Here is a 13,630-nt window from a genome sequence, read left to right as displayed (position 1 = left end):
GCCTGGGTCCCTCCTAACTGCCTTTCCCTGCAGGCCTGGTTGCCCCCAACTGCCCTCCCTTGCAGGCCTGGTCCCTCCCAACTGCCCTCCCTTGCTGGCCATCTTGTGGTGGCCATCTTGTGTCCACATGGGGGCAGGATCTTTGACCACATGGGGGCAGCCATCTTGTGTGTTGGAGTGATGGTCAATCTGCATATTACTCTTTTATTAGATAGGATAGAGGCCTGGTGCACAGATGGGGGCCAGCTGGTTTGCCCTGAAGGGTGTCCCGGATCAGGGTGGGGGTTCCCTTGGGGCGTGGGGCGGCCTGTGCAAGGGGCCTGTGGTGGTTTGCAGGCCGGCCACACCCCCTGGCGACCCAAGTGGAGGCCCTGGTATCTGGGATTTATTTATCTTCTACAATTGAAACCTTGTAGCCTGGAGTGGAGCCAAGCCTCCTGCTTGCTTCGAGGCAACAGCCATTTCTGTTGGGATTTATGTATCTTCTATAATTGAAACTTTGTAGCCTTAAGCAGAGGCTTGGGCCGGCCAGGGCTGTAGAAGCTTGGCTTCCTCCATCGCCGGGGGCAACCATAGCCTCCTGCTCTTTCCAGCTCTGTGGCTGCCGCCATTTCTGTTTGGATTTATGTATCTTCTGTCATTGAAACTTTGTAGCCTTGAGTGGAGGCCTAGGCCAGCAAGGGCAGGCGGAAAGCTTGGCTTCCTCCATTACCGGGGAAACCCAAGCCTCCCTCCTGCTCTCTGTAGCCGTAGCCATCTTGGTTGGGTTTATTTGCATATTTGCTCCTGATTGGCTGGTGGGCGTGGCTTGTGGGTGTAGCAGAGGTATGGTCAGTTTGCATATTACTCTTTTATTAGATAGGATGTGTGTGTGTGTGTTTTGTTTTGTGTTTTTTTTTTTTTTACTGAATTCAGAAAGGGAGGAAGAGGGAGATAGAAACATCAAAGATGAGAGAGAATCATTGATCTGCTGCCTCCTGCATGCCCCACTCTGGGGATCAAGTCCACAACCCAGGCATGTGCCCTGACCAGGAATCAAACTGGTTAATGCTCAGCCACTGAGCCATGCTGGCCAGGCTAGATATATAGTCTTAATCAAGCAGGATAACCATAGGCAGGAGTGTCCCCAGGCACAACCAGCAGAAGAAATGTGTGGGTGGATACACACGCACACACACACACATACACACATTTGTATGTATGGATATATCAAATAAAGACAATGGAGTTACAATATTATGGGTCTCTTAATCTGAAATTTGTAGAGTAGGCTGGCAGGCTAGAAACTCTCCTTGAGGACCTAATATTAAAATCTTGAGGTCGAATTTTTTTCTCAGGGTAGGTAACTTCAGTTTTGCTTTTAAGATGATTCAGCGAGGTCTATCCACATTATGGAGTGTAATCACTTTACTTAAAGTCATCTTTTTTAAAATTTTTAAAAAATTTATTGATTTTAGAGAGGAAAACATCTATTTGCTGTCCACATATTTATGCATTCATTGGTTGATTCTTCTATGTGCCCTGATGGAATCAAACCCACAACCTTGACGTATCTGGATAACACTCCAAGCAACAGAGTTACCCAGCCAGGGCTACTTAAAGTCATCTGGTTGTAGATGTTAACCACATCTGCAAAATACCTTCATAGCAATGCCTAGGTTAGTTTTAGAATACCAGTATTACTACTATTGCTTAGCCAAGTTCATATGTCTTACCTAATAAAAGAGAAACATGCAAATTAACCATCACTCCGCTACGCCCACAGCCAATCAGAGTGAGTATGCAAATTAACCCAACAAAGATGGAGGTTAATTTGCATATGCAGGCACAGAGCAGTGTGAAGCCTGCTATGAGGGAGAGGGGGGCAGCGGAGGAAGCTACTGGAGTGGTGCTCCAGACAGAAGCGAGGACATGTTGGCTCCAGGCAGCCCGGGAATGGGGACTTGCCGGCTCCGGGCGGCCGGGGAGTGGGGACATGCCAGCTGCCAGGCCCCAGGTGGCCGGGGAGCAGGAATGTGCTGGCTCCAGGCGGCCAGGGAGCGGGAACTTGCCGGCTCCAGGCGATCAGGGAGCGGGGATGTGTCGGCTTCCTCCCGGGCGGCCGGGGAGCAGGACTTGCTGACTCCCGGGCGGCCGGGGAACAGGGATTTGCCAGCTCCCGGGCGGCTAGGAGTGAAGCCAGGGGCATATTCTTGCACTAATATCGTGCAATGGGCCTCTAGTCTATACTAATAAAAGGGTAATATGCTAATTAGACCTGGAGACCTTATGGATGTCCTTTCGGACAAAGCCATGCTGGCAGGGCCGAGGCAGAGGCAGTTAGGGGCAATCAGGCCAGGAGGGGAGGGCAGTAGGGGGTGATCAGGCTGGTGGGGTGGCAGTTGGGGGCGAGCAGGCTGTCAAGGGGGCAGTTGGGGGTGAGCAGGCTGGTGGGGGGGCAGTTGGGGGCAATCAGGGTGGCAGGGGTCCAGTTGGGGCGATCAGGCCGGCAGGCAGAGTGGTTAAGGGCAATCAGACAGGCAGGCAGGTGAGCGGTTAGGAGCCAGCAGTCCCAGATTGTGAGAGGGATGTCCGACTGTCGGACATCCCTTGAGGAGTCCCAGATTGGAGAGGGTGCAGGCTGGGCTGAGGGACACCCCCACCCCCATGCACAAATTTCGTGCACCAGGCCACTAGTCCAACTAATAAATATTTTTTAATGCTATCCACTCAGTAAAATTATCACCTCATTGTTAAACCCACTTGGTACTTCTTAAACTCCTACCCATACCAAGTTTATAAAGGGCCAAGATAATGGATTATTTTTTTTTTTTAAGAGTGAGGAAGGGAGAGGGAGAGAGAGAGAGAGAGAAACATTAATGTTCCAGAGAAATAATGATCAGCTGCCTCCTCAACGTACCCCAATTGGGACCAAACCACACCTGGATATGTGTTCTGACCAGGAATCAAGCTTCAACCCTTCAGTGCACAGGACGATACTCCAACCAACTGAGCCACACTATCCAGGGCTGATAATGGCATTTTTAAAGATTACCTAAGGTTGCTTAATAACGAGAAAAAGGGAGAGAGGTAGTTCTAGTGCATGCTCGTCAGCTCAGTTGTGGACTCATCTGAGGCTCTGCCCAAAAAAGCCACCTGTGGAAGTAGAGGTTGCAGGTAGGGGTGGGACCTCAACTAAGAAAAGCTGGATATCACCAGTTTCTAAGGAGGGAGTAGAGAGCTTCCTTCTAGTGAAGGAAGAAACATTGATATAAAGGGAACTTCAGGAGACAGTCACCAATAATGTGGGGTTTTGTCCCAAAGAACCCTTAAATACCTGATAGTCGCATTGTTGGTTAATCAAGTGGTCAAGCAAGCCCTTTTGCTTTTCTTTCTTTTTTCTCTCTCCATTCTGCTTTAACTTTATAGTGTTCAAAAACTATGTTTAACAAGAATGTAACCACAATCCCTATTTCATTACAACAGGCTTCTCATTTACAATGAGCCCAAGCCTGGGATAGAGGATAATACCCAAAGTTAAATGAAGTTTAGACTTTTGATTATTATGTTGACACTGAGCATTTCAATTACTGAATGAAACTGTTTTACAACTTAAAGTGACTGCATAACTTTTTATTATCTAACTGTATTTAGAAATCATGGTATTCATTCAAGTTCCTTAAAGTAACATTTTTATAACTTTGTGGTTTTTAAGTCTTTAAATTCAGCCTAAAAATATTGTTTATAAAGTATGTAACCTTTTTTAAAATAACAGATAACTCCAATTGAAAGAACTAAATGACCTTAATCATTTACTTTTAAAACTTGGTTAAATTGACTTAATTTAAAATTGACTGCATTTGTAATTTTAATGTTTCTTTGTATTCAAGGACTTCAGATGCTAAACTTAACAAGTAAAATGTTCTCAATACTTAAACAACTTTTATAAAGCTAGTATGTTAAAATGAAATAAAAACAGAACAAACAAAAAAAGAACAAAATAAAACAATAATGCCTGTAGATTACATTTAACACTAAAGCAACTCAAATTCTATAAAAATTCCAATACTAAATGTAAACTTGGCTAAGTTATTTTTTTAGACAATATATGCTGGAGAGGGAACAAGATCTCAAATGTTCTGGAGAACAATAGTTTTGCAGATTTTTATGCATTTGAAATTAAAGATAGAGGAGGGAATGGAAGGAAGATTACTTGGAAGTGAGAGAAAGTAAGGGGGGATGGGATTACAGGATAGGTAATAAAATTATGTCTTTCTTGAGAGTTTAAAAAATGTGTTAACCTCGATGCACAGAAACAATGGAAGGGGCTTGCTTAAGGCAAAGGTAAACCTTTTACTAAAAAGTTACATGCCTGGGGCATTACTACCCACCATGACCTACCCAGTTAGGAATTTATGATCAGATCACCTTGTGAAGTTACTTTCCATAGAACCCTATTTTTTGTCCACAGTTCCCCCTTTTGGTCATAAATCAATCCAAAGGATGCATTGATGACCAACCTTTTGGTAGATAGTGTGGTCTCACAGCTCCCAGAAGGCTCATTCTGAGGAAGTCTCAGTATCCCCATTGTCTTATTGATTATTGGGGATGGGGCAATACTGTAACCCATGAGATTTGAGTTGAGGCTGAATTTTCCCAAAATGGGAAGGGCAAGTAAAGGGAAGGCAATCAAGCATTATGTATATTCTGAAAAAAGAAAACAAAAAAACCCACTCTAGATTATTTCTATCTTATGAACTATTGCCTTCTGTGTCATTTTTCTAGTATTACGTAAGCCAGCAATTTTCACTGGTGTGCCACAAGAATTTTTAAAACATGAAATACTTGACTATTTAGTCAGGGCACTGACCTCTTGTCCCTTCAGTTGTCATATGAAAAAATGCTAACAGCTAATACAACAATAGCCATCCAGTGTGAATGAATCAAAATTATATTTTTTGTCAGATAGGCAAAAAAATATAGTAATATTTTTTGGTGTGCTGCAGAATTTTAGTAATTATTTTATGTGTGCCATGAGGTGAAAAAGATTGAAAATTGCTGCAGTAGACGAAATCTCCTGGTTGTAAGCTGCGATCTTTGAAGTCTTTGTATCTCTTTTCAGCACACTAAAAAATGAATCAGTCGCTAATTTATCAATTTAGTTTAGCCTATTAATAAGTCCTTGATAATAATGCCTCCTCTGAATAAAATTGGTTCACATGCCCTTTCTTCCAGATGCATAGAGCAACCAGTGACTGTTTCATAAGGAGAAAGGCTGTTTTTTTCAAGAAGGAGTAGATCTCAGGTTGAGAAGCACTATAGGGGAGAGCTTTTGGTCAAGGGAGACTAAAAGCTTCTGAAAATTTAGCTAGTTGAGTTTTAATTGTACCATTTGTACGAACCACCATTCCAGAGGACTGGGGGTGATAAGCACAATGAAAATACTGTAGAAAAGGCAAAATGTTACAAATCGATTGCATTATTTGCCCAATGAAAGGAGGCCCTCAGTTACTAACTGGGAATTGGGTCAGATTTAACTAGCAAAAATATACTGTATGTTGCCCTGTAACATTCCCTAGTTGAAAGGAAATAGGTTCTGATTTAAAAATGAACATTGGGTCCCTGGCCAGGTGGCCCAGTTGGTTAGAGTGTTGTCCTTATATGCCAAGGTTGCAGGTTTGATCCGTGACCAGGGTATCCCATCTCGAACACTTGGGATTTTGACCAGGTTGTTCATAGAAAAAAAAAACACTCAGTTTTGGACCTTTCATGCTGATAACCTCAGCATGATAAAAAGCATCTCTCCGGCAACAAAGAAAGGAGAGAATGCTTTTGTTGCTGGAAAAATCAATTATTTGCACAATTTTAAAACATAAAGAGGCCATCAAAAATGCTAATGTTAACGATGTGAAAGTGCACACAAAACAATAATCACAGACAATTAAAGAGGTAGCAAAATTTGGATAAAGGAAAGCAGTTAGCCAGTGACTGCATTTCTGAGGCAGTGATATGTGAAAAAGTGAAGATGCTACATGCTGACTTCCTGAAAGTTACCCCTGGAGCCAGGGCTGAAAGTGATTCTGTTACTGGAGAATTGCCTCGGTGGAATTTCTGTTGCTAGTGGGAGTGGAGTTCTTATGATATCTTGAGAAAAAGAATTTTCTAAGAACCTCAGGAAGAATGAGTGATTTTTATTTGTGTGTAATTATATCACTCCATTTCCAAAGTCCTATTTCCCTTAAACTAGTCCTGGAAAAGATACAGCTGGGGGCTTCAGCAGAGCTAGAAGCAAAGCCAGTGTCCAAAGTTTCTGTTCCATGGTGGAGTTGAGTCCAGCACAGCATCAAGCTGACTTTAGTCCATTGTGTGCAACAAGTGAACCAGGAACCCAATGTGCAAGAAAGCTAGAAGAGAGCACTCCCTTTGTTCAGGAGCCTACGTATCTCAGATTTCCTACCTTTGCGGTGGCCATGCCCATTCTAGGCAGTGATTCCCTCCCAGGTGTGATTGACAGACAAGCACTTTCCCCTGTCACCCAGACCTTAGTGGACATGCATCTATTATCCAGTTTCTTCCCCCATGTGGGGAACAGACCAGAATGTTAAACTGCAGCTTCCTGGCATAAATGCCATGCCTATATTATCTGGCCTTCTCTTTACTCCTTTCCTGTTAATTAGTAACCAGGTTATTACAATAATATCAATTCATTTAAGGCTAGTAGGGGGTGGTTTGATAAATTCAAGCAAGGGATGTTTATTTATAGATTAAACATGTACTATATATACTAGTAAGAAAGGTAAAAACAGGGAATCTGGTGGGTCTGGAATGAATTAATTCATTATGTCATTTCTAATGGGGAAAAATGATTCCATTTTCAAACAGATCACTTCTCAAAGAGCCTTCCAGAGCAAATTAAATTGGAAAGCCGAGGTTCCACTGTATGTGCTTTCTTGAGGATGATTACAGTTTATTTCAAAGATATGTTAATTTAGATGCACAGGAACAATGGACACAGCCTGTTTAAGGCAAAGATAATTGTTTTAGTAAAATGCTATATACCTGGGGCATGACTACCCAGTATGACCCGCCCAGTTAGGAATTTATGATCAGTAACCATGTGAGATTATTTCCATAGAACTCTTTTTTCATCCACACAATTGTCTTCATTCTTGTGAATTTATAGCAATTTTTTTTAACACCTTTAGTGTCATTTTAGCATGTTTGGGAAGGAGTTGAGGCAAACAAATACCTGTTCCGTCTTTTCAATCTTTAAACAAGCAACATTAACTTTTTTTGTGTGTATGGTAAGTGTGTAAGTACAAGTCTATGCCATTTAGAAATGGTAAATCACTTCGGGATTCAAGAGAAGCCCTACAGAGCTCTCTCTTCAGAGCAGGCCTGATGCCTACATCTTGCCCTTCCCCTTCTCCTTCCCCCAAGGCATATTACCTTTGCCCTTCTCTCTCCTAAGCTCCCAGAGACCTTCTTTTTTTTGTTTCCTGAGCCTAAGTAGCCCAGCTGGCTCACTTCTACTACCTCTATAACCTTTCTAAATAAACTTTCTCAAGGAAGGAAGGAAGGAAGGAGGGAGGGAGGGAGGGAGGGAGGGAGGGAAGGGAGGAAGGAAGGAAGGAAGGAAGCCCTTACATAATGGAAAAAGCCCTTTCTTTTCATAGAAAACTATATTTCTTCAAAAGATACAGCTAATTTCCATTCCTGATTTGTTGGATTGGGTTTTTCATTTCTTTAAAAATGTTTTTAAAGAAATGAAAAAGGTTTCATTTCTTTTTAAGGTTTTCTCTCTGGTTCTAAAAATACGTTTATATTTTCCCATAGGCTTTTGTATATCTCTTTGTAAATTATCAATGTAAGAAACATCCAAACCTGTATAGAATTTTTATGAGTTTATTTGAGCCACACTGATGACATTGCTGGGAAACAAGATCTCAAATACTCCCAAGGATGACTGTTTTTCCGTTTCTTTTCTACATTTGTAATTAAGGAGGGAATGTAAGGAAGATTTACGTGAAAGTGAAAGAAAGCAAGGTACATGATAGTAAACTATACTATGTGCTCACTTGAGGGTGGTTTTGCCTCTCAGGGATCTGAAAAAGGCATTTCAAAGGTGTGTTGGCCTAAATGCACAAAAACAAAAAGGTGAAGATAAACCTTTTATAGGCCTGGAGGTTAATACCCATCATGACTTTCCTAGTTAGGAATTTATGTCAGATCACCCTGTGAGATTAGTTTTGATCACTGACCTTGTACGTACTCCCTTTTTCATCTCCCACATCATACATACGATTTTATATCTTGGCCTATCCTTTCTACCCTATTCTTTCTCTGATCTAACCAGAACTCATACATATATACCTCAGATCTCAGATCATCTGGCTCTGTGAGTGATGTATTAGTTTCCTATTGCTGCCCTGACTTCTTGGCTTGTGGCCTCCAGCCAGCCATCCTATCAGTCTGACCTCTGCTTTTAGACTCCTTTTAACTCTTTCACTTGTAAGGTCTTTTCCAATTGAATTGGTTTACCCAGATAATCCAGGATAATCTCCTTATCTCAGAATCCTCAATTTAAACACACCTGCAAAGACTCATTTGCCATGTAAGGTAACATATTCACAGGATAATGGGACTTGGATATGGACAATTCGGGGAGCCATCCACAAGTGATAATACTAAAATGATATTAATGACACTACTCTGGAAAAGTATATCATCAGCTTGTAAGAATAACTCTCAACCTTATTTTTATCATAGGGTGGGTTCTTCAGTATCTTCCAGTTCATGTAGTCCTTTCTATTCTAAACCATTCTTTCGATCCTTCCTAAGCAATGATTTAATTATATATTGTCACATATAAAGTTCATTCTCTAGATTAAAAGTGTTGTAATGGGAAAAAGAAAATCCATGATTTAGACGTAGATTATAAACTCATATATATGCCCCTGAGGCCAGGTAGATAGCATAAATCATTCAAATCAATCTGGGTAAAGAGAATGGGACTGTTGTTAACTGCCTACTATACAACTAGCATAGAAGCATTCAAGACACATTTTTTAAAACCTTTTGATCAAACTAAACAGGGCTTCAGGCTACAAGTTTGGACCCCTGATTTAGGTAATAGTTGATCGTTAGATCCATAAAAAATAAAATAGTAGCACTTCCTACTAGTTTTTAAAAGTTATATCTATCTATCTATTTATTTATTTATTTATTTTCCATGGTCACCTGACCTGTGACAATTGATAAGGAGTTCACTATCTAGCTTGCTAGAAGGTAAGTAAAGATTAAGTGGTGTAATAAAGGACTGTAATAGAGGTTTGAAAACATATAAAGGAGCAATTAATTCTGTCTTATTAGGAATATGGAGAGGTAATCAGCTAATGCTTTTTAGAGATGGATGACATTTAAGCTGAGCTTTGAAGAATTTATTCTCTGAGATAATTACCTTTCAGTCTTTATTTTGCTTACTCTCCACCTATTAAAATTGTACTTATTTGAAAAATAAATACATGTTGCTGATTTCATTTTACCTTTATAATTTCTCTCCCCTCTCCCACCCCCAGATTTTGTGTACCAGTACTTTGGAAAAGATGGCTGATATTAACCTCAAGGAAATAACCTTAATAGTAGGTGTGGTTACTGCCTGCTATTGGAACAGTCTCTTTTGTGGTTTTGTTTTTGATGATGTTTCAGCAATACTAGATAATAAAGACTTGCATCCATCTACACCTTTAAAAACTTTATTTCAGAATGACTTCTGGGGAACCCCTATGTCTGAGGTAAGTAATTATATATTACTTATAAGAATCTCAGATTTTAAAATATTTTGGTAGTTTATTACTCCTATTTCTTTTTTTAAATATATTTTTTATTGATTTCAGAGAAGAAGGGAGTGGGAGAGAGAGCTAGAAACAATAATAGTGAGAGAATCATCGATTGGCTACCTCCTGCACGCCCCCTTCCAGGGATCGAGCCTGCAACCCAGGCATGTACCCTGACTGGGAATCGAACTGTGACCTCCTGCTTCATGGGTCACAGATCAACCACTGAGCCACACTAGCCAGGCCCTATTTCTTTCTTTATGAGCATTGTCATCATAGCAATTAATGGATTCTTTTACCCCAAAATTTTATGAGACATAGCATGTTTGTAAAAAAATGGATAGGAAGTTGAAGATGTGGTTATCTTTTTTAAAGCATTACTTGTTTCTTTCCTTGGTTGTGTACCTTAGCTTAGTCTTTTAAAAAATAATGTATGTGTATGAAAAGCAAATGTGTTAGCAAAATATTAGATGTAATACAAGTCTGTTTCTTGTTTACTGGCTTTCTTTTTTCTCTCTCTTGTGAATGAGGCCTAAAGAGATGACTACTTGTGATATATTTATATAAATACACATGTAACTTTAATATAAATTAGACCTTAAGTGAAAAAATAGTGAGTACACATATATATGCCAATTTTTCTGCAGAAAAAAAAGGTGATTTATTAAAAACATTAAATATCATCTCTCTTATCTAATAGGTTTTTATTTTATTTTATATTGAGAACTCAAAAGCTCAGTTCATTCTTATGAGGGGAATTTTACTTTGCCAGAAATTTGATTTTGAAGGTCAGTGTTAAGTTGGGATTAAACCCTTGTCAGTTTGGGATTATATAGATTGGATCTAATTTTATTATGTAATAGCAGTGTGAAATAGGTGGGAATACAGCTTTTAGATGGCAAATCAGTTTCTTATTACTCTATACCTTGAGGATAAGTAAATGAATTGATATATCTACACTACCTGGCACATAGTTGTTAAAACATAATATATAACATTTTGTTACAGTTATAGTTTGTCAGTCATTATTCATGACCTATCCCACATTTCTATATTTGGAAGCTTCACAAGCATAAAGATGGATAGACTCTTTCCTTTCTCTCATCACAAGCACATAATAAGTATTTTTTCTTATTAAACTAGAGGCCTGGTGCACGAAATACGTGCACGGGAGGGGTGTCTCTCAGCCTGGCCTGCACCCTCTCCAATCTGGGACCCCTTGGGGGATGTCTGGCTGCCAGTTTCGGCCTGATCTCACAGGGATCGGATCTAAACTGGCAGTCAGACATCCCTCTCACAATCCGGGACCACTGGCTCCTAACCACTCGCCTGCCTGCCTGCCTGATTACCCCTAACTGCTTTTGCTTGCCAGCCTGATTGCCCCCTAACCACTCCCCTGCCAGCCTGATCTTCCACAACTGCCCTCCCCTGCCGGCCCTATCTCCCACAACAGCCCTCCCCTGCCGGCCCAATCGCCCACAACTGCCCTCCTCTGCCCTTCCCTGCCGGCCCAATAGCCCACAACTGCCCTCCCCTGCCATGAACCGCCTCCTCTGCTGGGATCCGCCTCCTCCGCACTGCACAGAGCCACAGAACCCCAAGGCTTCACCACGCAGAGCAACTGCCGAACCCCACCTTGGCTGTACGCGTGGCCATCTTGTGGTGGCCATCTTGTGGCGGCCATTTTCTGACGACATCGTGCGCAAGGGCCACCTAGGCTTTTATTAGTATAGATAAGAAGACTAGCCCTGAACAAGTGGCTCAGTTGGTTGGAGTGTCGTCCCACACACTAAAAAGGCTGTGGGTTCAATTCCCCATCAGGGCACATGCCTACGTTTTGGGTTCAATCCCTAGTCAGGGTGTGTATAGGAGACAACCCATAAATGTTTCTCTCTTATATCGATGTTTCTCCCTTTGCGTCTCCCTTCTTCTCCCTCTAAAAATCAATAAAAACATATTCTCTAAAAGACAATCCTATATAATAAAAAACTAATGTGCAAATCGACCAAACAGCGGACTGACCAGTTGCTATGATGTGCACTGACCAACAGGGGGCAGACGCTTAATGCAGGAGCTGCCCCCTGGTCATCAGTGCGCTCCCACAGGGGGAGTGCCACTCAGCCAGAAGCTGGGCTCACTGCTGGCGAGCGCAGCGGTGGTGGCGGGAGCCTCTCCCACCTCCATGGCAGCGCTAAGGATGTCTGACTGATGGCTTAGGCCTCAGGGCTCCTGGACTGTGAGAGGGCGCAGGCGGGCCTGGCGGACCAACTCCCCACCCCCCAAGTGCACAAATCTTGTGCACCGGGCCTCTAGTAATAAATAAAATAAGCAGATTCTATTCAACCTTGCTATTCTTACCCAATTCTAGCCTTTAAAAAAATAAGTCTTTTGTTAAGAAGGGAAAATTTGTCCTATTATAACATACATTATTTTCTGGACAGTTTATTTTCCCTTGACCTCTATCATTTAATCCCCAGAGACCCTTAGAAGTAGGTGTCCATTTGCCTATCTTATGGCAGTGTCTTTTGTGATTTAATCATGACATGGAGATTTTTAACCTGAAAGGTTAGATGATCAGATTAAAGGGCTCATGGAAGTTATCATACCATGGTATTAATGCTATATTTTATGATTTTCTCAGCTTTGCAGATGAAAATTTGATTTTGTGCGGAGCATCTATAAGAGAATACCCTAAGAAATAATAAACCCAGAATGTATGAACAAATTAGAAAACAATTTATAGTGAAGAGTGTTGCTTCCTCTTATTTTCAGATAGACATGTTCTCTCCCTATAGGGAAATGTGGCACTAGGGAAAAATTATTCTAAGTAGTATTTAGTTGTCATAAGGTTTCTTGACAAGCCTGGAATTAGTACTTTCAAAGACTTAATGATTGATGTTATCAAGTAATGGTAGCCTGGAAGCTTGCACCGGCACAACCTTTATAATGATATTTGTAGTAGTGTAAATCTTAAAGACACATTCTCCTGAGCTACATGAATACTACCACATTAGGGAATCATTAGACTCCTCTGGTGCTATCATTGTTTAGATTAATCTCTTTAGTAAGCCCATTTTTTTAAATATGTAATACCCTGTTTATTCATGTTTTCTTGTATTGCAACCCTAGCTGCACATAGAATCTGCCTGGGTCACTTTAAAAATACATATTACCCAAAAGGATCTACCCAAAGCTATTTACTGTTATCTCAGAGTGGGATGCTGGCATCAGTATTTTTTGTCCTGTTTTGTTTGTGTGTTTGCTTTCTTGTTTTTGTGGAATTTGGGAGGGCGGGGGAGCAGAAGGGGCTGTGTAAGTTATCCAGGTGATTGGTGTAGCCATGGTTGAGAAATACTGAGCTGTAAAGCCACACTCTTCTGTCAAGTACCTGCTGTGCTAAGGTAACTTCTGCAGGTATCCTTTCTCACTTTGTTTTGCCATCCATATATGTAGTTACATTAACAGCTTATTTTTTCATTATATTTGTGCTTATGTTTCTATTGCCAACTAATACCATGAATAATTTTTTCTTTAATATACTTGAATATAATAATGATCAGAATTATCTTGTTTATAATGAAACTAGATTTTCAGAGCAAATTTGATATATAAGCTGATGATTATCTACAACAATGGAATCTTATTAAATAGACTGTTAATGAATTATGTGAATAATTAGTTATATTAACAGCTAATCTGTTTTTAGTTGTTACTACCTATGGCGTATATACATCTAATAGACCTAACAAAGCAGTTATGTATGCTGCAATTAAAAATACCTATTCCCTGCCCCTTTCTTGCTTCATTCTTTCAAC

General features: G+C 40.8%; 1 protein-coding gene across 4 annotated transcripts in view; it reads left to right on the top strand.

The window, feature by feature from the left end:
- TMTC3 (transmembrane O-mannosyltransferase targeting cadherins 3) overlaps window positions 1-13,630 on the top strand; it is a 79,170-nt gene that overhangs the window by 5,825 nt on the left and 59,715 nt on the right. For 2 of the 4 annotated variants that reach the window (XM_080660051.1, XM_080660050.1), the window contains exons 2-3: window positions 9,558-9,620; window positions 9,744-9,773. In XM_080660051.1, the coding sequence (XP_080516177.1) occupies window positions 9,585-9,620; window positions 9,744-9,773 (66 nt within the window). In that variant the 5' untranslated portion in view covers window positions 9,558-9,584. Of the gene's footprint in view, window positions 1-9,557; window positions 9,774-13,630 lie in introns of all 4 variants that reach the window. The other 2 variants (XM_080660049.1, XM_080660048.1) reach the window with 1 other exon arrangement.

This window comes from Plecotus auritus, assembly GCF_963455305.1.
Source record: "Plecotus auritus genome assembly, chromosome: 3".
Taxonomy (NCBI): domain Eukaryota; kingdom Metazoa; phylum Chordata; class Mammalia; order Chiroptera; family Vespertilionidae; genus Plecotus; species Plecotus auritus.
The sequence above is the reverse complement of the archived record's forward strand: the minus strand, read 5'-3'. Positions and strand labels throughout refer to the sequence as shown.